Source organism: Dermacentor andersoni, chromosome 7, assembly GCF_023375885.2.
Source record: "Dermacentor andersoni chromosome 7, qqDerAnde1_hic_scaffold, whole genome shotgun sequence".
Lineage (NCBI taxonomy): Eukaryota > Metazoa > Arthropoda > Arachnida > Ixodida > Ixodidae > Dermacentor > Dermacentor andersoni.
In genome coordinates this window covers 30,792,683-30,817,865 of record NC_092820.1, presented here as the reverse complement: position 1 = coordinate 30,817,865, position 25,183 = coordinate 30,792,683, and the positions used below count along the sequence as shown (strand labels likewise).

The 25,183-nt window shown below is 48.1% G+C and overlaps 1 protein-coding gene across 2 annotated transcripts in view; it reads right to left on the bottom strand.

The window, feature by feature from the left end:
• Window positions 1-25,183, bottom strand: part of LOC129385937 (uncharacterized) — a 199,533-nt gene that overhangs the window by 49,671 nt on the left and 124,679 nt on the right. For both annotated transcript variants that reach the window (XM_055073112.2, XM_055073113.2), the window contains exon 5: window positions 14,832-14,930. In XM_055073112.2, the coding sequence (XP_054929087.1) occupies window positions 14,832-14,930 (99 nt within the window). The remainder of the gene's footprint in view (window positions 1-14,831; window positions 14,931-25,183) is intronic.

The window sequence follows — 25,183 nt, the reverse complement described above, 5'->3', positions numbered from 1 at the left end:
CTATCCATCCGTCCACCAACGTCGTCCATAAGTTTAAGAAATTGCGACCAATAGCCATAACCGTTTCAGAGGGATCTTTAGAATCTATTCGCTATGCTAATGTTGAAGCTATAGGCACTTAGGTTGGTTGGTGTTTTTTTTTATTTGTTCATTTATCCAATTTCACTATTTCCTTTTCTTTCTTTTTCTTTTTCTTGTGTTTTTCTCACGAGCACCAGTTTCTACCACTCCTTCAAATATCTCTTTCAGAGAGACGATAGCTTGCGACCACCAGCGAAAAATCACCCACCCACCCTACGCCCTCTCTCGCTTAGAAGTACCCTACTTAAATATACTGTGGTGAGGAAAGCAATGTCGTCTTTAAGAAGATACTTCCACTTGCAGAAACATTGGCTCCTGCTTTCACCTTGTTCTCCTTTCGCTCATCGTCTTGAATTTCCATCTACCGCCTTCCGCGCGTTTTCCCTGGTTTTCAGTTGTATCATGATACGATACAAGATACTCGGGAAAGAATATTTGAAATACAGATACAAGGTATATTCCAATTATAGTTTCAGATTCGATACATTCCGTTTTTGTCTTAAGATATTTCGATACATTCGCATTTACTTATTGTAGATCTATGTAATGTAGCAGAAAACGCGTATGCAGAATAGTATTTGTTTGGAAATTGCTTAACTGCAACCAACTTTCTCTCGCATGTATGTTAGTGTCTCAATAATTTTGTCTTTCTTGCTAAGGTATGATAGATTTATTCCAAAACAATTTGCGAAAGCCACTAGATCCAAGGCTACCCCGTCTTGATTTTTTCGGACATTGTAACAAAGCATCATGAAAAAGAAACTTTGATAACAACGCTATACCGGCATCTGAATGTGCCCGGACGATGCCACACGCATTGGGATACGCTGCACAGTACGATGGCTGCGAGCTAGTGTCATAGCACCGACGCAACAAAAAACAAGAATTCAAGAAATGATAAGGTCGGCTGCAGGCAGACGTTCACGGGTTTCTTCTTGTCAAGACGGTGCAACGCCACCACGTGACTCTACTCCACCAATATGGATGCGCAGACCTCATCGCTTGCCCTCACTCGAGGGCTCTGGAGGAAAGACAAAGGAGTGTCGCTGCCTTTAGTTTTATTAGTGTCTTAGTGACAGCATTATCAGCTTGAGAAGCACAGTTCAGCCAGCCTTTACAGTTTCGCACGGACATGTTGCGATTGCTATTATCTTGTATCTCAAGATACACGATGCATTCTTTCACGTATCGGAAATACTGATACTGGTACACCTACTGCCAGCTGTTTAAAAATACACATACAAGATACGCAAAGAGTATCTAAGCTAATATCGAAGATACGTGTATCTTTGATACTGCCCATCGCTGGCAAGGAGGACATCCGTGAAAGGAGACACAACACAGTTACTGTCAGGCACAGGTGGAGCTCGGTAAAGCAGGACGCTGGTCATGGCTTGTGGGGCGAGTCGAATTTGCTCAACGAAGCAGAGCCTGCTGGGAACTTCCTTAGGAGGGTCAGGACCAAGGAAATCAAGTTGAACAAATCCGGCGAAGCAGGCGATTAGGGTGGAGTGGGCGGATAGGAAATCACAGCCTAGAATAACGTCATGGGCACAGGAAAACAGATGTTTGGCGGCCAATGACACGAACGGGAGTGGTACGCATTCCTATTGTGGCCAGTGTTGTTCCGTTAGCGACTCGCACACGATAGGACGCCGCAGGTGTCAGGACGTCCGTGAGCCGTCTGCGAAGCTAGTTGCCCAACACACAGATGTGCGCGCCTGTATCAGACAGAGCAGTGAGAGGGACACCACCTACGTCCCATCAATTAAATTCCTTTCCGTCTTGTGAGGGCAGTACAGGAATTGCAGTCCTGGTCATTCTAGCAGCGTCGCCTCTAGGAGCTTCACCAGTCAGTTTACCGCAGAGTGCAGATACATGGGGGACGCAGAACGGCAAATACTGGGTGAGCGAGACAGGGGTCTTCGTGGCGAGTGTGAACGACTCTGCCGTGTAGATGAGGACGCCTGTGTAGAGTTGTATGGCTCTGTTGAACCTTGCGATGGTGGACGAGCACCTGGCGAGCACCTTTAAGGTTGGAACGCAGACTGATATTGGCATCACGTCCAGGTATTGCGATGGTAGCGGGAAAGGTGGCCAACGCGCCGTGACTTGAAAAAATTCTGCCGGTCATCGGATGTTCGCCATTCTGCTGGGTTGCGAAAACGCCTACAGGGGTACTCACCTCACGAAGAAGGGATCGTAGGACAATGTAGATGTCCGATCGGTTTACACAATAGAGGGATTCGATTCCTAGGTTCGCCAAATCGTCGCGCATGACCGAGTGCACAAGGAAAATTATCGGTTGGGAATCGTTCGAAGAGGTCTGGAAAGCAGCCGGTGCCGGGGCTCCGATCTTCCCGTGAACGATGTGGACGAAGCTCTCGCACGTTGACGGCTGATGTGCAAAGTGAAGGTCTTCGCACAATGACGTAGCAGCCGTATTTAGAAGGTATGCGATAGACGACTTTTTTGTTTCATAGAAGCATCGACGTTCATTAATGACGTTGGCTATAGTGGAAAAATTCTTATGCACGAGAAGTTAAAAAACGTGGTCAGCTATGCCCTTCAGTACGTGGTTCACTTTGTCTTCTTCTGTCATAAACTCGTCAACCTTGCGGCAAAGAGCGTGAATGTCATAGATGTATGTCACATATACCACGGTCGAAGCCTGGACGCCGGGCCCAAGTTCCTTATGCGCAGCTCACTGACGGCCAACAGGTTTCCCGAACCACTCGTCGAGCTTTTGCCTACGTTGCTCCCAGCTCGTCAGTTTTTCTGTTTCTTTTCGAAACCAGACCCGTACCGTTCCTTGCAGGTAGAAAATTATGTTAGCCAGCCTAACAGTTTGGTACCAACTGTTATGGGCATTGACGGGCTCGTACATTTGGAGCCGCTCATCGACATCAAGGTAGTCGGTGCCGGAAAACGTTCCTGGTTCACGGGACTGCGACAACATGACTATCGGCGTTGCGTTAATGGCTGCTTCTGTCCGTATGGTGGCTATCCCTCCACTGGATCCATCAGTCGTCATGTTTTTAGTAGCCAGCGTACGCGTGCTTCGGAGCTCCATCATGCACAGCAGTACCCCGCAGCTACCCGAAATGGGTTGTTGAGGGAAGAAGCAAGATGCGAAGTGAATTGTATTTACACTGTGGGCAGTAATTTACAGTAACTGACAAAGACAAATGTAAATCAGGCTAGACACTGAAGTATCTTCTTCAGCCGCAAGCTGGCGCTCATCTAGATCTTCCTCAGCGTTCTGCAGAGCAGTGTAACAATATATTTCTTGGTAGGATGTGTTTATAAAACATCCCGGAAAAGACGCGAGCAAAGAATGGGGGAAAGCAGGGATGCTACTCAGAAGGACGCCTGGTTGGCTAAAAATTGCTAAATGCTTAGTTCTGGAATTCTATAGTGGTTAGAATAAATAATTTAGTGGATGCTACTGCCATGTATACCAGGCACTTTCAAAGAACTACGCTACAAGGTGTCTTGCAGAGCTGCTGTACTTCGCTAATTACTCCTAATATAAAGCTGAACTATTACCAAGGTCTAACTTGGCAATCTAGACAACGCAAGCCTTTGTGCAACCTTACAAAATCCATCAAAATGTTTAGTCAAGGTGACTCTGCCGCACAGTTGCAGTAGAAAGTTTATTGCCTTTCATATTAACACACGCTTAAAACTTGGCGCGCATGGGTTTCATGCGGGATCCCGATTTCCTCCACAATGAAAGCCAGTGTCACGCCTCGCTCTGCAAAGGCGCCCTTAAATATTAGTATAACGCTGACGTAAAACCATAAATGACCAAAACGAATAAACTTTGGACGCACACCTGACGTAACCTGTGCCATTCATAAAAATATACGGTGTAATTGCCTATTTTAGCTGAACAAGGACAATAGGGATGCCTACTATTTAGTATTCACTAAATATCCACACAGCTCATAATTAAGCTGGAGAATGTTCAGTTGGTGCCGCGGTAAAGCAACGGGTAATTTCTTTCGTTATCCCGGTGCCATCAGCGGCCGCCACTTGTATCGCTATCGAGCACTGTGTGATTTAAACTTATAATTAATCAATATTTAAAGTATCTGTTATCAGTTTCTTGTTTGAAAAACAAAGAAGCATGGTTCTAACAACAGTAAACGCGAAATGTCATAAGTGATAGCCACAGCTTTAAATTCGGAAGTCTTGAATTTTTACGAATCCTTCTATTTTCATTTGTTTAACGGCGACTCAAGCAAGTTACGCTTGAATTTTTTAAGCGCAACAGCACTGTGTGATTAGGTAATAATTATACAGCCCTCAGCTGTTCACTGATTATTGAGCTATATAAACAGAAATAAAATAATGACCAATGTATTATTAGAGTCCTCTCTTGCCTTGACGCCGTAACTAATTGGTGTAATGGATGCTCATGGAAATAAACACTAACCATTATAAATTTATGTGCTTGTCATGGAATACTTTACATTTATTCTTTATTTATCCATGCACCGCAGTGCCATTAAGACATTATTACGTGCATCAAACATAAACATTATTGCGGCACACCACACCCGCAGGAAGTGAATTCCAATCAATAATAGGTGTTGGAATTGTAATCCTCCAGCACTGTTGGAAGATAACGAAGGCGAGAGTGTAGGTCTGGTGTAGGGCAATTCTTGACGTGCAGATTCCAGTCGGCGTTATTAGGAGTCCTGCAGCTGTCCGGATTTGAGGACCTTCTCATGCAGTCTCAACTTTCTTCAACTGGGTTGCAAGGGGTTCATTCATCACGGAGTAGTCGGCTCCTTTGCCCACTAAGGCAGTGACTACATGACCATCGAGAAGCACGTCGAGGTCGGTGGTTCTCTGTCCTGTGTTGCAGTTACGTCTCGTAATCGTATCACGGCTGCGTCGTGCTGACCTGTGGCTGAAATGTCGCGTCGTCAGGTCTATTGTCGGCGTATTTTTTGCCTATAGGCTTCATCGAAATTGCGGCGCCTCGTCGTATCGTCCAGATAGTCTTTTCGGTCCTTTCCTCGGCAGTGAAGCATTTTGGTCAGGTTGGCGACCGGCAACCGCTCCTCCACCGGTTGCTGCTTTAGATTTCCGGATATGGGCTCGCAGACCGGCCCCCGGCTGGGTCAGTTTAGTGTCGGTGTTGCGGTGAGAGGTAGCGGCGCTGTTCCAGTGTCGACAACCCCACTGAGTGGTGGCGAAGTATTCGGCGATGTGTCGAGGGCGCTCCGCTAGCTGTGGACGCGGCCCCTTGACGCAAACCCTGGCAGTCCCAAGTCGTGGAATGGGCATCGGCGGTGCACGTGGCCGGCTGCCCCAGAATTGTATCAAAGTGGGCGGTGGTCAGGGATGTGCCAAATGTCTGTATTGCTCGGGGCGTTTTGCCGGCCCACAGATGGGCGGGGTGGCAATGGCGGTGGTGGCGGTGCCTGGCGACGATATCGCGGCGTCACGAGGCTGTGGCACGGGCACGGAAGGTGAATCTAGCGGCGGGCGAGGGCACCGCATATTATCGCTTTCAGCTGCGGCTGTGGCGTTGGCCGTAGCACTTCAGTAACCCCGAGAGATCACTGAACCTCTTGTTTGATGATGTCAGCCATTTAGGCCCCTTGAGGCTACGAGCTTGGGAAGAGCCTCTGCAGTTCCTGGCGAATGACGGCTCTCATAGCCTCTGGCATGTTGTCGCTGCCGAGTGCTTGAACAACGGTGCAGTTTCGGCGGTTTTATTGCCTTGTCTGGATGTCGAGCGTCTTCTCAATAGTTGTGGTTTCAGAAACAAATTCAGCAACAGTCTTGGGTGGGTGGCATATCGATCCAGCGAAGAGCTCTACCTTGACACCCCTCTTCAAGAAGCTAACTTTTTCTCTTCTGCCATATCTCTTCTGCCTACCATTGCCAACAGAAATAAGAGAGAACATGACTAATGCTCGTTCAGACATGCCAGACATTACCTTAACTGTAGAAGGTATACCTTCACTTCTTTTAGGTCTAGACACAAAAAGGTCTACTGGCCCAGATGGCATCCCCAATGAATTCTTGAGACGATATGCTGAATGCATCGCGAAGTATTTGGTGATAATTTTCCGTGCGTCTCTTGAACAGCACAATTTACCTAATGATTGGTTAATGGTGCGACTCGTGCCAGTTCATAATACTGGGGACAAACATAGAGTTCAGAATTACAGACCCATTTCAATTACATGTGCTTGCTGCAAGATGTTCGAGCATATCCTTCCAAAAGCTTGTTTAACTATATGGAAAGCTCGAACATATTTATTTCCAACCAGCACGGACTTAGGAGCCGATTGTCCACTAACACCCAGCTTGCAGAAACAGTACCCGATTTTGCTCAGATAATTATTGAAACAGGTTAGGTGGATGGAATCTGCCTAGATTTATCAACAGCCTTCAACCACGTTTCACACTCGGATTTGATTGCGAAACTACTTGATATCGGAGTTAATTTATATATAGTTAAGTGGATTGTGGACAGGCCGCCATTGGAATCTGAACCTGGCAACGTTTAACGCTAGAACGTTATCTAGTGAGGTGAGTATAGCAGTGCTAGTGGAGGAATTAGAGGGCAGTAAATGGGATATAATAGGGCTCGGTGAATTTAGGAGGACAAAAGAAGCATATACAGTGCTCAAAAGCGGGCACGTCCTGTACTACCGGGACTTAGCGGAGAGACGAGAACTAGGAGTCAGATTCCTGATTAATAAGAATATAGCTGGTAACATACAGGAATTCTATAGCATTAAAGGGAAGCTGAAAGGTTTTCCAGAAAAAATGAGTGAACATCTGTACATAATTGGTTCTCAACCCTCCGAATTCGAATATCTTTTCGAAATTGAGCGAAAGAAAGCGCAAATACATTTTATTTCGACGAAAAGTGCAGCAGCGGACACGCCCAGCTCGCGCGTCTCGTTTCCGCCTGTGATTGGTCGGGCGCCTCGTGACGTCGACACTAGTAACCGACCCCTGCTGCTACAAATGAAGCGCGGTGCCAGGTAGTTTGGTGCTGTTTTTCTCAGACGGTCATGGAAAATTTAGAGAGACTGCGTTTTTCTGAGGAGTTCGGCGTTACTCCCTACATGTACGAGCCGATTGCGAAGAGCCGGCCTCTCGAAGAAGCAAACGATGCTGGTGCGAGCAGTGCTTTCGACGCGAACGAAAGCAAAGTCTTGGGATCTCCTCATGTTTTTTGCAGAGCGATCTAGTGATCTCGTCGAACTTTCGCCGATCTAGTGAGCTCGTTTCCGGTCAAACAACTGTAGTGTTGTGTTCCTGCATGCCTCTTCGTGGAACGTCAGTGGGGATGCGATCGTCGGCATTTGTGCGCTGTCCAAAGCTGTCGGCAATCTACAAAGACGGTTTAAACGCGTGAAAAGCTTCCCGGTTCATACAGTACGTGTAGTGACCTTCATCTGTTGACTACCACGTTGACTACCAGTCACGTTGATTACCACTCACGTTGACTACCACGCACGTTGACTACCACTGTACATACACGCAGACACGCCAACAAAGGAATGCAGGGTCGATCGAAGCAGATTACGATGGCACGCACGCAGAAACAAGCGCGGTCAGGCATGGTGGCGGACGCTGCGAAGGAACGAAACACTAGAGTTCAGGTCACAACACCGCGGTTTCCGGTCTCCGCTCGCATCGTCAGCGTCAGCAGCAGCGTGCGGCATTCGACGGGGGGCGGAGCTACAGCGCAATTTCAACCGACGATTACGTCGCTCCTAATTGAAACAAAAACGCCAAAATTTACCTACATGGTTTATAAGGTTCCTGCATCCATATATGAGCGTCTTATTGAATTCGACAGAATCTTCAGCTTCCCTTTAACGAGAGGGTGGCAGGTCTTGTTGTGAAACTTAATAAGAGGTACAAATTGAAGGTCGTACAAGTCTACGCCCCTACATCTAGACATGGTGACCAGCAAGTCAAAAGCTTCTATGAAGACGTGGAATTGGCGATGGGTAAAGTCAAAACAAGATACACTTTACTGGTGGGCGACTTCAATGACGAGGTAGGCAGGAAGCAGGCTCGAGACAAGTCACTGGGGGAATATGGCATAGGCACTAGAAATAGCAGGGGAGAGTTATTAGTAGACTTTGCAGAACAGGATAATATGCGGATAATGAATACCTTCTTCCGCAAGCGGGATAGCCGAAAGTGGACGTAGAGGAGCCCGAATGGTGAGACAAGAAATGAAATAGTTTTTATTCTCCGCACTAGCCCCGGCATCATACAACATGTGGACGTGCTCGGCCAGGTGCGCTGCAGTGACCATTGGATCGTAAGATCTCGAATTAGCCTAGACTTGAGGAGTGGACGGAAGAAACTGGTACACAAGAAGCCGATCAATGAGTCAGCAGTGAGAGGGAAAATAGAGGAATTCCGGATCAAGCTACAGAACAGGTATTCGGCTTTAACTCAGGAAGAGGACCTTAGTGTTGAAACAATGAACGACAATCTTATGGGCATCTTAAGGAGTGTGCTATAGAAGTTGGTGGTAACTCTGTTAGACCGGATACCAGTAAGCTATCGAAGAAGATGAAAGATCTGATGAAGAAACACCAATGTATGAAAGCCTTAAACCCTACAGCTAGAATAGAACTGGCAGAACTAGTTAATCAACAAGCGTAAAACAGCTGACATAAGGCAGTATAATAGGGATAGAATTGAACATGCTCTCAGGAACGGAGGAAGCCTAAAAGCAGTAAATAAGAAAGTAGGAATTGGCAAGAATCAGATGTATCCGTTAAGAGACAAATACGGCAATATCATTACTAATATGGATGAGATAGTTCAAGTGGCTGAGGAGTTCTATAGAGATTTATACAGTACCAGTGGGACCCACGACGATAATGGAGCAGAGAATAGTCTAGATGAACTTGAAGTCCCGCAAGTAACGCCGGACGAAGTAAAGAAAGCCTTGGAAGCTATGCAAAAGGGGAAGGTAGCTGGGGAGGATCAGGTAAGAGCAGATTTGTTGAAGGATGGTGGGCAGATTGTTCTAGAAAAACTGACCACCCTGTACACGTAATGCCTCGTGACCTCGAGCGTACCGGAATCTTGGAAGAACGCTAACATAATCCTAATCCACAAGAAAGGGGACGCCACGGACTGGAAAAATTATAGACCAATCAGCTTACTGTCCATTGCCTACAAAATATTTACTAATGTTCTCGCAAATAGAATCAGGAACACATTAGACTTCTGCCAAGGAAAGGACCAGGCAGGATTCCGTAAAGGCTACTCAACAATAGACCATATTCACACTATCAATCAGGTGATAGAAAAATGTGTGGAATATAACCAACCCTTATATATCGCTCTCATTAATTACGAGAAAGCGTTTGATTCTGTCCAAACCTCAGCAGTCATGGAGGCATTGCGTAATCAGGGTGTAGACGAGCCGTATGTAAAAATACTGAAAGATATCTATAGCAGCTTCACAGCCACCGTAGTCCTCAATAAAGAAAGCAAGGAAATCCCAATAAATACAGGCGTCAGGCAGGGAGATACGATCTTTTCAATGCTATTCACATCGTGTTTGCAGGAGGTATTCAAAGACATAGATTTGGAAAATTTGGGGATTAGAGTTAATGGAGAATACCTTAGTAACTTGCGATTCGCTGATGATATTGCCTTGCTTAGTAACTCAGGGGACCAACTGCAATGCATGCTCACTGACCTGGAGAGGCAAAGCCGAAGGGTGGGTCTAAAAATTAATCTGCAGAAAGCTAAAGTAATGTTTAACAGTCTCGGAAGAGAACAGTAGTTTACGATAGGTAGCGAGGCACTGGAATTGGTAAGGAAATACATCTACCTAGGGCAGGTAGTGACCGCGGATCCGGATCATGAGACTGAAATGATCAGAACAATGAGGATGGGCTGGGGTGCGTTTGGCAGGCATTCTGAGATCATGAACAGCAGGTTGCCATTATCGCTCAAGAAAAAAGTGTATAACAGCTGTCTTACCAGTGCTCACCTAAGGGGAAGAAACCTGGAGGCATACGAAAAGGGTTCTACTTAAGTTGAGGATGACGCGACGAGGTATGGAATAAAGAGTGATAGGTGTAACACTAAGGAATAAGAAAAGAGCAGATTGGGTGATGGAACAAAGTCGAGTTAATGACATCTTAGTTGAAATCAAGAAAAAGAAATCGGGCATGGGCAGGACATGTAATGAGGAGGGAAGATAACCGATGGCCATTAAGGGTTACGGACTCGATTCCAAGGGACGCGAAGCGTAGCAGGGGGCGGCAGAAAGTATGGTGGGCGTATGAAATGAAGAAGTATGCTGGGACGACATGGCCACAATTAGTACATGGCTGGGATAGTTGGAGAAGTATGGGAGAGGCCTTTGCCCTGCAGTGGGCGCAACGAGGCTGGTGGTGATGATGATTTCATACCTTACTAACAGATTGGAGTACGTGGAAGTGAAAAGAAAGAAGTCGAAAATTCTAAAAGTGACCTCAGGTGTCCCTCAAGGGTCTGTGTTAGGACCTGTATTGTTTCTATGGTATAATTATGACATGACAAATTGCCTTAATGATAAGGAAATGTTCGTTAATTTGCAGGTGACTACCTAATATACTCTAAAATCTCGTGTCCTGAGGACCAATTAAAATTAGATTCAGCACTAGAATCAATCACCAATTACTGCAAGCGATGGAAAATGAAAATAAATTACAAAAAAATTGTTCATGCGCGAATAAGTAGAAAAACAAGAAACGCGTTACATTACAATTACAAGTTATATGGTAAACCAATAAAACAAGTGAGCTACTTCAAGTATTTAGGCATTACGATATCAGATGACTTATCATGGAAAAAACACATCACTAACTTATGTATTGCCGCTGAGGTTATACTTTGGTCACTAAGACGGAGGCTTAAACTTGCTCCACGAGATGTTACACTAACTGCATATCTGGCATTGGTACGTCCCGCGATAGAATATGCTAGCATAATATAGGATCCGTATAAGAATGAAGTAAATAATGTTGAAAAGATACAGAGGCGTGCAGCAAGGTTTATTATGTCAAAATATAGGTACACGGATTCTGTGACTGAGATGCACACTCAACTAAACTTCCCAAGCTTTCATTGCGGCGAAAAGTGGCCAGACTAAAATTTATTTATTTAATGAAAAATAAAAACTTCAATTTCGACACTCAAAGGTACTTACAAAAGAGAAGGTCACTGATATCACTGTCCGTTAGGTCTAGCCACGAGGGCCTATATATGCCCATACTAGCAAAGGTTGACTCATTTAAGTACTCCCTCTTTCCTAAAGCTATTGAAAATTGGAATGCGCTACTGCATAGCATAGCAGAAATTGATTCTCGAGAACAGTTTGAAAAATCTGTACTCGCCTATTATTCTTCTATGTAACCATCCTCTCATATTATTAGCTTTTTGTGCAATGATAAGCAGCATGTGCAACATGACATGATTGAAATGATCCTGCGAGATACTGAAGTTTCTGTTTGTGATGTTAAAAATATTATTTTGTTTGGTGCAGTTGTTGCTTGTAATGTTCGTTGCCTGTTATACAATGCTTATATTCTTGTGTAAAATTGGCACACCTAAGCAGTTGTGTTTTTTGGATTGATTTGTGTAGCGCTCGTGTTTGTAGCGATCTTTGAAGCTTATTTTATGATTGCTCCACCTTGTATTGGCATTTGGGCTAACAGTATCAATAAATAAATAAATAAATAAAGAAATATATAAATAAATAAAGAAATAAATATATAAATAAATAAATAACTAAATTGCGATGAGCTTTATTCTGGTTTACAACGTTGTGGAACGCTAGGTAAATCAAGGCACTGCAAGGGCTGTCCGAAGCACGGGGGTCGCTGGAGATCACGGCATGGCCCTTCGTCTTCCTCTTCAGACGGCACATACACAGGGGCGCGTCTGCTTCATTACAATGCCCCGGGAGCGAAGCGTAGCCATCCTGGCGACTCAGGGCGCGGAGAAGATGAGCGGGTCGTAGTACGGTTTCAGGCGGTTGACATGTGCTGTCTCTCGCCCACGACGGCGCAGGTCTGGTGACACTGTGAGCCTCTCGACGGTGTAGTTGGCCAGTGAAGTGGCCTCGATTATACGGTATGGACCGTGATAACGCGCCAGGAGTTTGGAAGAAAGGCCAGGAATGCGGGCTGGTATCCAAAGCCACACAAGCGAACCAAGAGCAAAGTTGTGCGGTGGTTGATGAGCAATGTCATGTCGTGTCATTTGCCGTTCTTGAGTCTCACTAGTCAGGGCACGTGCCAGCTGACGGCTATCTTCAGTATATTTGGCGACTTCGGAACGCGGAGTATACTCTGTAGTGTCAGGTTGGTACGGCAGTATGGTGTCCAAAGGGCATGAAGGCTCACGGCCATACACAAGAAAAAAGGGGGAAAAGCCGGTGGTCGCTTGCATCGCGGTGTTGTACGCGAATGTAACAAAGGGGGGTACGGTGTCCCAGTTTGACTGGCCGTATGAAATATACATCCGCAACATGTCGCCAAGTGTGCGACTGAAGCGCTCGGTCAGACCGTTGGTTACGGGATGGTACGCGGTCGATTTGCGATGAATTATCCTGCACTCAGCGAGGAGAGCTTGGATGCCCCCCGACAGGAAGACACGGCCCCTATCACTCAGTAATTCTCGAGGAGCCCCGTGGCGAAGAATCAAATTTTGAAGGATGAAAAAACCAACGTCACGGGCGGTCGCTGCTGGCAGTGCTGCAGTCTCAGCGTAACGAGTAAGGTCATCTACGCCGACAAAAATTCACCGATTTCCACGCCCGCTGCATGGAAACGGGCCGTAGAGGTCGATGCCAACGCGGTCGAACGGACGAGACGGGCATGGTAGCGGCTGCAACGGTCCTGTGAAACGCTGTGTAGGTGTCTTGCCTTGTTCGCATGTAGTGCAAGGCTGAATGTACTTTTGCACAATGTTGTACATGCCTGTCCAATAATAGCGCTGACGCAACCTTGTGTAAGTTTTGAGGACGCCGGCATGAGCGCCTAGGGAGTCGGCGTGAAATGAAGCGCAGACGTCAGAGCGCATATGACGAGGTATAGCGAGGAGCCATTTGCGTCCGTCGGGCATGTAGTTTCGGCGATATAGAATGTTGTCCCGCACTGAAAAGTGGGTTGCTTGGCGACGCAGTGCTCGTGTCGAAGGGAGCATGGGATGGGTCCTTACGTGCAAGGGATGGGTCCTTGCGCTGCTCTGTGAGCATGTCAGTGATGGTGAACGGTGACAGGGTGGACGAGGAAGCTGACAACGACGCCAAATCAGGCGTTACTGGGGAGCGAGAGAGTGCATCAGCGTCGGATTGCTTGCGACCGGAGCGGTAAATGACGCCAATGTCGTACTCTTGCAAGCGAAGGGCCCAATGTCCCAAGCGTCCAGATGAGTCTTTCAAGGAAGAACGCCAACAAAGGGCATGGTGGTCAGTAACAACGGCGAACGAACGGCCGTAATGGTGTGGGCGAAACTGTCTTACTGCCCAGATGATCGCTAGACACTCCTTTGCTGTGACGGACTAATTTAATTCTGCTTTCTTTAGAGTACGGCTCGCATAAGCGACGATGTATTCATCATAGCGAGCTTTCCGTTGCGCTAAGACGCGCCAAGGCCAACTCCGCTGGCGTCAGTATGGACTTCCGTGGGAGCATCAGGGTCGTAGTGGCGAAGAATCGGTGGTGAGGTCAACAAGTGGCGCAACTGGTGAAATGCTGCATCACATTCAGGTGACCATGCTGCTATGCCGTTACTGGCGGAAAGTAAACTTGACAAAGGCGCCATGATGGATGCTAAATTGCATATGAAGCGACGAAACTGAGAACATAAGCCAATAAAACTTCTGAGGGTGTTGATAGACGTGGGTCTTGGGAACTCTGAACGGGCTTTGCCACGTATCTCTTTACTTGCGTCTTGCGTGTGGATACCGCAAGAGCATCCACAGCACATTTTAGGAATTACGCTTTTCTGGGCAGTAAGGAATCATTTAAATGTTCCTCTGATGAATACGTCCTGTATTTCAAGCAGACGTTCCCAAATTGATGCTATGATTAACTCCCGCATTTGACATGTAGCTATCCATAAACAGGAGGACCATCACCGGTATGTCTAGCCCACATTATAGTTGCGAAAAAACCTGGAACCCTTGACGCGAACTTCTGCGACCACACGACTACGCCGCAGGCTGCTCGAAAAGATGTTATCCTGAAGCTTGAGTACAACAAGAGTACACCTAACCATCTCTATGAAAGAATAAAACAAAGTATCATCTAGAACTACGAAGTCTGCATCAATACCTGCGAAATTCTAACCAAGGTAGTAAACTGAACGACGTAGTTTAGTTTATGACAAAAAGAAAATTAATTTTCTTGTCGAAGGATTGTAATGTTGCAAATTTATCGTAGGATCGATGGATTTATGTTAGCTTCTTGCATCAAAACGCAAGGCAGCAAAATACCTAACCACTCTGGTAATGTTCTGCATCCTTTGGAGTGGCAACTTCTTGGGCGGAGCAGAAAGTAGAAAATGATTAGGGTAAATGAGCGTCGCCAGCTTCTCAAGAATACGGCGCTGGAACACACAGGTGGTACGCCATCGCTCACATCTGAGTTTTTCCAGCCCTTGCTCTCTGAGCATTTACAATAATGATGATGGCGATGATGATGTTTATGATAATGATTAAGTAATATTCGTACCATATTGATCATCAACATTGCGTTGTTCCACCGGAGATGATTGTTTTTTAGGCAACTCTGTCGTCTCTGGCTCCTCTTCAAGCGGGAATGACAGATTTCCTGCAAGGCGTTCATAAATATTAGTGAATAAGGAGTAGTAATCGCATGTTTTATATGAATATTGCTGGTGAAAACAATAGGTATGAAGCAGTTAACACCTATAGTGTACAATACAGCCGAGCTGAATTATTATGACAATTCGATAAAACCAGGCTCCATATACCACAAGCAAATTGTCGTTCACCATGCGAGAGGAAATGAGCGGATTCATACCTCATACTGAAGTTTAAATGCCTACGCCCGACGGGAATAAGTTTTGCTCGTAGCAATCTATAATCGCTAAGCACTGCACATTGATATCTTAAACTTTGTTATCATTAACAAACGCAGAAAAGCACGTTATGCCGCAATATAACCTCGATACTTCAGCTCACATATTCCTCTCTTTCCAGCTTTTGCCTTCCCCTACCCTAGCACTCAATTTATTGTCTTCTTCCGCGTTTCTGCGCACGTATCAACCCTACGAACCCTTATGCAATGTGCACCTGCTCCCTCCTGCCTCTTCGGTGGTTTTCCTCCTCTTCTCTTCTGTGTTCTGTTGTTGATGGTATTCTAATTTTGGGGCGACCCGCCGTGGTTGCTCAATGGCTGTGCTGTTGGGCTGCTGAGCACGAGGTCGCGGGATCGAATCCGCACTTTGATGGAGGTGAAATGCGAAAACACCCGTGTGCTTAGATTTAGGCGAACGTTAAGGAACTCCACGCGGTCGAAATTTCCGGAGTCATCCACTACGGCGTGCCTCTTAATCATTAAGTTGTTTTTGTACGTAAAACCCCTTAAGTTAATTTTTTTTTTAATTTTGGGGGGAAGCCGCCACTAGCACATCCCCAAGTCCAAGACATCAGCATATCGTCTTCAGTGATTTCACCACAAAGGGTCGTCCTATTTCCTCTGTATAACGCCGCGACGATGCCTACGCCGTACCACTGAGGTTAAACTTCCCGAAAGACCAAGCCACTTCCTTACCACCACCTTCCATCCTTTCGCCGATGTCGCGACGCCATATTGATACCTTCTAAGCTGTTGCAGCGAACTGATGTGGGGATAATCAGGTTATTTATCAGCTCTTCTACTTTAGTTGCTCGCTGGCTGACCGCACCACGAATCTTCTAAAACAGCAAAGGCACGCCGTGTACGACACAAACGGTTTCTGTTCAGTACTAACAAGGCGTCCCATCCTCTCGTCAACCCAACAGCCTCTGTGTGCCACCCTCTCTCTCTGTTACCGTTTTTTATCTTTCTATTTTCTTAATGGCGTTTTATTTTTCCTGCTGCCTGTCTGATACCCCGTTTCTTTTTTCCTTTTCCTCTCGTCTTAGAAACGTTGAATGACAGCACTCATTCTTGTTTTTGTCTTCCTTTCAAGCCAGCTACCGCTAACGTACGAACCCCCCAAACGCCTTAAACCTAGCCCAGCGAAGACGGTAAGGCCTCCTTTTACAGAGCTTAACCTGCCTTACCAAACGCAGGCCAGCCTTTCTCAGGCCCCTTGTCTCTGTAGTTTTTATCGCACTGTGCTACTCCTTCTAGCAATCAAGCGTATAAAAACGAAAGTATGCTGAGAAGGTTCGTGCTAGAGAGGAAATTCAACCAGTAGACGAGCTACGAAAACGGGTTTACTGAGCCTTTCATTGCTCATAGACACAAAGAAGACGTACTCGTTTACAAAAATCGGTTTCCCAAGTACTTCTTCACCGTCACTTGATGACGACACGATAAATGTCAATTTGGCCCAATAAATATTTAAATATAGCGTTCTGCTGTGGCTATAAAGCAATGTTATCCTGTTCGAGAACGTGTGAGATTAGAAGCACACCCACCAGAAAGAAATGCGACGTGCCAGAACTGGCGAAAAGTAGGAGCAGCCTTGAGCAATACACTCACAAAATGTTGTTATACGTTTCGCAGCCGCTTGTCATGAACTGTAAGACTTTTTCAGATTGTGAGTGAATATATTTCTTTAGGACAAACAACACATTTTATAATTAAATATTACTTGACAAGGCAAAGGCCTTCGTATTGAAAACACAGGTTTCCTCGTAGGGAATGGACAAGGCCCTCGGACAAGAGACCCTGTTCATTTAGTACGAGCGCTTCCACTTTAAATTGGTGCGGGACCCCGAGAGTAGGAGAGAGCCTCACGAACCTGAATGCAGCCCGGCGACAACAGAGTGCGCGGCACATCAAGGAAGTAGACGAGTACATAGCCAGAAACCAGTTTTATTTCATGGCGATTCATATGATGTTTCAGCGTTCGCATAAAAATACCTACGAGCTCGCCAAAGTGGCAAAGGAACTTCAGGCGAAAATAACTTGTATGGAGATCGCTACCCACTGCGACTGCGCTGAAATGAAAAGGTCAGAGCGCATGCCGTAGGTAGTATTATAGTGAGTCCCTGTTTAAAACTCCTGCGGGAACAGATTTCCTAAATCTCTATACTTGCACGATCTTCTAAATATACTCAGTTGTGGAGTTCGTACTTGCAAGGCACACAAAGTGCAGTGTGAGGGTCGTCCTTACAACACAGCGTTAAGTGTACGCATTCAATGGGTCAGGCGGAGGCAGCCAGGCCGCTACAGCAATGAGAACGGTTTACAATAAAGGGTGCACCCATGTGCGGTTTTTATCTGGTATAATCCTCACATAAACATTCCCGGAATCGGTGTACTGCACAATACATAAATATACCTAGTAACACGTACGTGAGTACGGGGAAACGCTTTATGTATGGGACATGGTAGGTAATACATGCGCAGTCACCGTCATAGCACAGGGAAATCAGTAATTTTGTGCTTATGTTTGTACTGTTATAAGCAATATGAAAGGGAACACAGGAACGCGTAGAAAACACCCTCAGACCCAGCTATGGGTGATACGCAGCGGCCGCCGTCAGAAAACAAGTGGAAAGGGGGAGGCTGTTCTAACAACTGTTCGCACGTCCGCCGTGCGTCTGCAAAGTGCGGAGCTTCGCATCGCCAACAGACAGTGAGAACTTTTATGCGCCAAGTCGTTACAAAAGGTAGCACTCTTTCTATATTGGTTCACGGTAAATCTTGTAAATCCGGAAAAAATACGCTGTAAGGGTTAGTTCAAATTAAGTTTATTGGCGCTTGCCGAATATTCAAAACATATTGCTACACGCCTGCGGTATATGTTCGTTTGAACTAGGCGTGTAGGTGCCATCACTCCAGAAAAGGGTACGAAGAACGAACTGGGCTCGCGCTGTGAATATAACCGGTCATCGCTGCCACCGTTGTTGTAAATATAATCTATAAATAGTTGCTCGTCTTCCTGACTCGTACTTCGTGTAACATTGTGGTGGAAGTGGAACGTTCCCCGTGCTCGCCACGGAGCTCCGAAGCGGCCGCACAGTCGTCTTCTCAGCCATGGCTTCCGATGGACCTACCCCGTCGCCACAAACACCTGCGGCGCCATCCACAATGTACGTTAGAGATCCTAGCCTCCGTAATCCTGGAATGTTCTCCACCCAAAACGGCGCTGACGTCGACGACTGGCTCAGCATGTATGAGCGTGTTAGCCAAAGCCACCATCATGCTTGCCAATGTGGTCTTTTATCTGGACGGGACATCGCGTGTCTGGTTTTACACCCATCAGGTCGAGCTCTCAAGCTGGGACATCTTGAAAGAGAGGCTTCACGACCAATTCGGCAACCCGTCAGGTCGCCAACAAGCTGCGCGAAAGGAGTTTGCCACCCGTGTCCAGTCGTCGCCCGAATCCTATGTCTCCTACATACAGGAAATTCTCGTGCTTTGCTGGAAAGTCGACGAACATATGACCGAGGTTAAGAAGGTGAGCCATATCCTAAATGACATCGCGGACGACACCTTTCATTTGCTCGTCTATAACGGCGTCTCTACCGTCGATGCCATCGTCTAACAATGCCGCCGCTTCGAGGTAGCCGAAAGCCACCGCGTCGTCCCACAGTTTACCCGGTTCCAAAATACCCCTGCCACGTCCTCTTGCACGACCATTTCAAGAGAACGTCACACGGATCGTTCGCCGTGAGATAGAAGCGGCGAGTCCGGCCCCCCTTCATACACGACCCCTTGACGTCACCTTTGACCGAGCGGCCCCCACTATTTCCGTTATTCAAGCAGTTCTGCTTCAAGACATTGCAAACTTTGGCATCCCTACCAACTGCTCTGTCTACCGACCTGATTCGGCACCCATTTCCATGTCCCCAACCTCTAATGACCAGAATTTCGCTCCCAGACCCCGCAATCCTGCTGAATGGCGAACTCCAGACGACAAACCGATCTGCTTTCGCTGTCACCGCATTGGCCATGTAGCCCGCCACTGCCGCACCACCTGGATGCTGCCATACTGGAGCTTATACCCTGCTCCTCGCCCATACGCCGACGCTTGCCGTTATTCGCCTCGCCGTCTGTACCCTACTTCCGATGCCCCTGACAGCCGTTCCTCCATGCGATCGCCTTCGCCTCAGCGCCGTCGCTTCCCATCACCCCAGCCTCGCCGCTTCTCCTCGCCAAACCGATGGACGGAAAACTAGGCCATGCTGCTCTTGGAGGTAGTGCTGCATCACGTTCGTCCTGTCCAAATCCTCCGCTGACGCTCCTCACCAACACGAACCTAATTGAAGTAGACATCGATAGTGTTCCGTCGACAGCATTAATTGATACCGTAGTCCAAGTGTCCTTATTGAGCGCTAACCTATGTCGTCACCTCTAAAAAGTTCTTACGCCTGCCATCACTTGAGCCGTACCAGTCGCCGATGGCGCCACTGTTGCCGTCAGGGGTATGTGCACTGCTGACATAGGAAGTGCTGGCCGCCAAGTTCCTGTCATGTTCACCGTGCTGACCAGTTGCCCTCATCACCTAAGCTTCGGGCTCGACTTTCTGACGACGCATTCTGCCCTCATCGACTGTTCCACCAGTACGCTTTGTCTCGAGCCTCCTCTTCTTTTATACATTCGCCCTGAACCACCGAACACCCTCTGCACTGCAGCGTTTGTTCGCTTACCTCCAAAAGCCCTAACCTTCTTCGAATTAGCCTGAACAGCAACCGTGCCTGATGGCGACTATGTCGTCGCAACTATTCGTGATGTCCTCCTGGCGCACAACATCCTGTGCCACATTCCCTCGTAACCCTTGCGCTAATCGGGTGTGTCTCCCCGTTATCAATTTTGGCTTGGCGAAGCAAGCGTTAACAGAAGGCATAGCGGTGACCACGCTCTGGTAAGTGACAGACGACCACTTCACTGCCTTTCCAGCCGACGCGCCTCCAGATCCTCCTGATTACCCGTAGGATTCCTTGAACCTCGACGGCCCATTACGTCCCATGGTCGCTAAGGACCTCGCACCGGACCAATCAGCCGCCCTCTATCGGCTTTTGCTTTCCTACCGCGACATCTTTCACACTGCCAATCGACCACTTGGTCAGACTTCCCTTGTTAAGCATTGGATCAACACTGGTGATGCCGTTCCCATTCACCGCCGACCGTATCGCGTGTCCACGGCAGAGCGGCAAGTTATTCAGCCAGAAGTAAACAGGATGCTCGCCAGAGGTGTTGTCGAGCCCTTGTCGAGTCCTCGGGTGTCGCTTTTCGTGCTCGTTAAAACGCATGATGGCACGTGGCGTTTCTCGCTGATTACTGCCGCCTCAACCAAATTACTAAAAAGGACGTTTGCCCTTTACCGCGAATCGACGACGCTCTTGATTGTCTTCATGGTGCCAAATACTTTTCGTCCATCGACCTTCGATCTGGTTATTGGCAGATTTCCGCCGATGAGCAAGACCAAGAAAAGACTGTTTTCGTACCTCCAGATGGCCTCTACCAATTCAAGGTTATACCGTTCGATTATGCAATGCCCCTTCCGTCTTCGAGCGGATGATGGACTCTCTCCTTGTAGGTTTAAAATGGTCAACTTGCCTTTGTTACCTCGACGACGTCCTTGTGTTATATGCTACATTTGAGACGCACCTTGAGCGCGTCGCAGCTATCCTTGACGTCTTCCGCAAGGCTGGGCTCCGAGAAAACTCACTGAAGTGCCACTTCGGGCGCCGACAGATTACAGTGCTAGGCCATCTCCTCGAGGCTTCCGGAGTGCAACTCGACCCGGAGAAGGTTCGAGCAGTAACGGCTTTTCCTGTACCTCCGTCTGTCAATAGAGAGTTTTAGCAGAGCGTTTACGGTCCGCTCCACTCAGACTGGCCTGTCACAACAATTGCAGGCAGCCGCTCAGCAAAACGCTACTGGGAACACTGACGCGCGTGCGCACAGCACACATAGCGGCAGCGGAACGTGAGACGCTGACCACGTTCCGCTAGGAACCTGATTTAGTGGTGCGTCAGGGAGCGTGTAGTTGCTTTCGTAATCGTTTTACCGCCAAGCTGAGAGCACGTCAGTGGCATCTCTGGAAGGTGCTTTTGTTAGATAAGCGAAATCAATGCATTCTGTGCAGCCACCGGCGCGCGTGAAACGTGTGCGGAGCGGAGCGCAAGCAAACGCTCTGCTAAAACTGTCTAATGACGTCCGGGGTTTTGAGGGTCTCTGTTCTTATTTCCGACGGTTTGTGGAAGATTTCGCAGCAATCGCTCGACCACTCACTGAACTTCTGAAGACGTGCCTTTTACGTGTGGTTCCTTTCAGGCTGCTGCATTTTCACGCCTTATCACAACTCTCACCAATCCACTGGTCTTAGCCCACTTTGACCCATCCGCACCTACAGAGGTCCGAACTGATGCCAATCAATATGGGACTGACGCCGTCTTATCGCAACGCCAACACGGACCCGACCGCATTATAGCCTACACCAGCCGGCTCCTGACAACTGCAGAGCAAAACTATTCGATTCCCTAGCGCGAATGTCTTGCTCTCGTCTGGGCTGTTTCAAAGTTCCGCCCATATTTATATTGAAAAAGCTTTTGATCGCATAGAGCACAAGGCCATGCTCGAGGTCCGAGCTTGGGTTGGGCGAGAGGCTATACAGCGTAGTCAAGGCGTTTCTGGGCGGTAGGCAAGCGAGCCTCACGCTAGGAGAACTAAAATCGAAGGTGATGAACCTCGGAAACAGGGCACCCCGAAAGGGGCCGTTCTTTCGCCCATGTTATTTAATCTAGCAATGACCAGAGTCGCGAGGAAAGTGGAGAGTATAGAAGGTATACACTTTGCAATATACGCCGATGACATAACCATATGTGTGTGTAGTGATTATTAGGTGAAGGGAAGAGAGAAGTGCAGTGCCGTAACTGTCTCTCGAAGGAGGACACCTCAACAGCACTGCACAGGGTAGGGGAAGTGGGGAGAAAAAGATTAGAGAGAATGAAAGAGGGCGAAAAAAAAAAGACAAGAGGGTTGAAAAAGAAGAAGCAATGTGGGGCTTATAGCCGCGCTCTCAGTTGTGTTTCGACAAAAAAGTCGAGAAGGGCAGCAAACGCTCTCTTGGCGATGGAGGCGTGGGCTGCGGGAAATAGGAGTTCTGTCTCCGTGTTGCAGGGTAGACCCACTCGACGATAGGATGTGCAAAGCGCGGTGCGCTCAGCATCGAACGATGGGCATCGCAGCAGGAGATGTGCGAGAGTCTCATCCTCGCCGCATTCCGCACATGCGGGGCTGCCAGTTCCGCGCAGTCTGTGGGATGGGGCGGCGGTGCTGTAGCAGCCGACGCGGAGACGGAGAAGAAAGGAGCGGTCCCAGCGGGAGAGGCCGGCGCGGGGGAGGAGGCGAGGGGGTGTCCCCGCCGCAACACGTGAATCAGGGTGATGCGCGCGGAGGGTGCGCGTGATAGTCGTCCTGGCCACGTCATAACCATATGGAGCGCCAACGGTAACATAGGCCAAACGGAGACCAGACTGCAGGAGAGCATACACGCCGTGGAAAGCACGCTAGGCGAGATGGGACTCAACTGTTGGGCGGCAAAATCGGAGCTTTTGGTCCTAAAACAGCGGCGCAGGGGTCGAAGCCCCAGGGGCTACGTCCCCGGGGAGGAACCCAGATTATCTTACGCTGTAACGACGGATCCGCGATCAACCAGGTGGAAAAGATTAGAGATTTAGGCTTCCACATAGCAGCGGGAAGTAACAACCTCAATACCATTCAACACATTTCAAACCAGACGGACCAAGTCATCAAGTCATTAAGGTGAAGAACGACCTGGCGGGAGGACTTGCTTGCCGTGCCGGTCAGAACCGAACCGACGCCCACTACCATTCCGGGGAGCATAAAGATCACTTACTAACTTACACCGACACCACTAAATATTACTACTTGGAGTGTAGGCAACTCCACTGCCATACGTAAAATTGAACAGGGCTCAGGCAGTCACGCTACGTTTACTGCAAACCGGGACGTACCCCCACTCCGTATTTCATAAATAAAATTCACCCCGAAAGAGAAATTAGGAAAGAATGGAACGTGTGCGATGGCATCATTGACATCGGACACATGCTGGCGGGCTGTCCCGCGACTCTCGCCGACCCCGAAGAATAATGGCTTTACTGGCACAAGATGATATCAAGCTCTTCATATCAAGATCAACTACGGGCTGTCCAGAGGGTCCACATTGACGCCATAAGGCTCGGCCTGGCGGTGCCGACGTGGACGCGGCCCGCCTCGGTCTGAAAAGACCGGGCATCAGGACACATGAATATCCCTACGCAGTGACTTATAAGTAAGGACGCCTACACCAGGACGCAGATTTCCTCTCTATCTACCCAGTCTAAGACGCGACCTCTACGTCAGACACGGACACCGACGCTTGTGTTCTCTCCGTTTTTGAACTTCTCCATGTCGCCGACGAGCAGCGCCCTGACCCGTCCTTGCGTATCATCATTGACTGACTGTAATCGTCACTTCCCGACAGCTCCCTCCACTTATTCCATCTTTTGGCCAGAGCTTGCTTGCTCAGCTCGAAGATACGTAGCTGCGTGTGAGAAATGCCAGTGACGCAAGACACCGTCGACGCTCCCTGCTGGGAACCTTCAACCACTCGGCATTCCTGCAGAACTATTCTTTCGGGTTGGTTTGGATTTACTTGGCCCTTTTCCTCTTTCCACCTATGGGGCCAGGTGGATCGCTGTGGCCACGGATTACGCCACGCACTACACCATCACCCGAGCGCCTCCTACAAGCTGCGCCACAGATGTCGCCGATTTACTTCTACGCAACGTGATTTTATTACATGGAGCTCCGCGACAACATCATTCTAGCAATTCTGTCAATTCTATCAACATTCTATCAAACTTCAACATTACTATCAAAAGTCAGCGCGGACATCCTGCAGTCCTGTGCCACGAGGCACAAGCTATCCACGTCATACCATCCGCAAACAAATGCCCTCACGGAGCGTCTCAATTGCATTCTCACAGACATGCTCGGAAATATGTCTCTTCAGACCACACTGACGGGAACCTCGCTCTACCATTTGCCGCATTTTCTTGTAATTCCTCGCGCCACGACACAGCCGGTTATTCCCCATTTTTCCTTCTGTTTGGCCGGGAACCAGCATTGCCTCTCCACACAACCCTTCCTGTTCACGCGGCACCGACGAGTGAATATGTACTTGACGCCATCGCCCGCAGTGCCCACGCAACGGAAATTACCCGTGACCGCCTTATGAAATCCCAAGAGAGTCAAAGGCGTTTGTGCGACCGGCGACACCAAGACGTGCAGTTCCTGCCTGATTCTTTGCTTCTTCTACAGTCTCCGTCGCGTGAGGTCGGCTTGTCGGAAAACTGTTGTCTCGTTACACAGGCCCAGACCGAGAGCTTTGTGCCGTGACTCACGTCACCTACGATATCGCCCCTGACACCCCATCTGCTTCCTAGTCCAGTGATATCGCGCACGTTACACGACTGAAGCAGTATCACCCTCCCAGTGATGGCATTTAGACGCTACGGGACGTCGCTTCTGCCGCCGGGAGCTTATGCTGCATGCGTTTGGTATTTGATTGTTTGAACGAGGCGCGTGGGCGCCATCATTCCAGAAAAGAGGAGGAAGAACGAACCGGGCTCGCGCTATCAGTCTAAGCGGTCAGCGCTGTAACGTTTGTCGTAAATATAACCTGTAAATAGTTGTTCGTCTGACTGACTCGTCCTTCGCGTAAAAATATTTAAGCAAATGAAATAAGGTAATAGCTTCATCCCAGCTTACGCCCGTCCTTCGTTTTGTTCGTTGGTGACCTAATAACGCATCTTGCCACCGCCGACTTGAACGAAGGCCTCCATTCTTTGGGGCAGAGACGCGTAGAGAGCCTCGATGAATGTGGTATC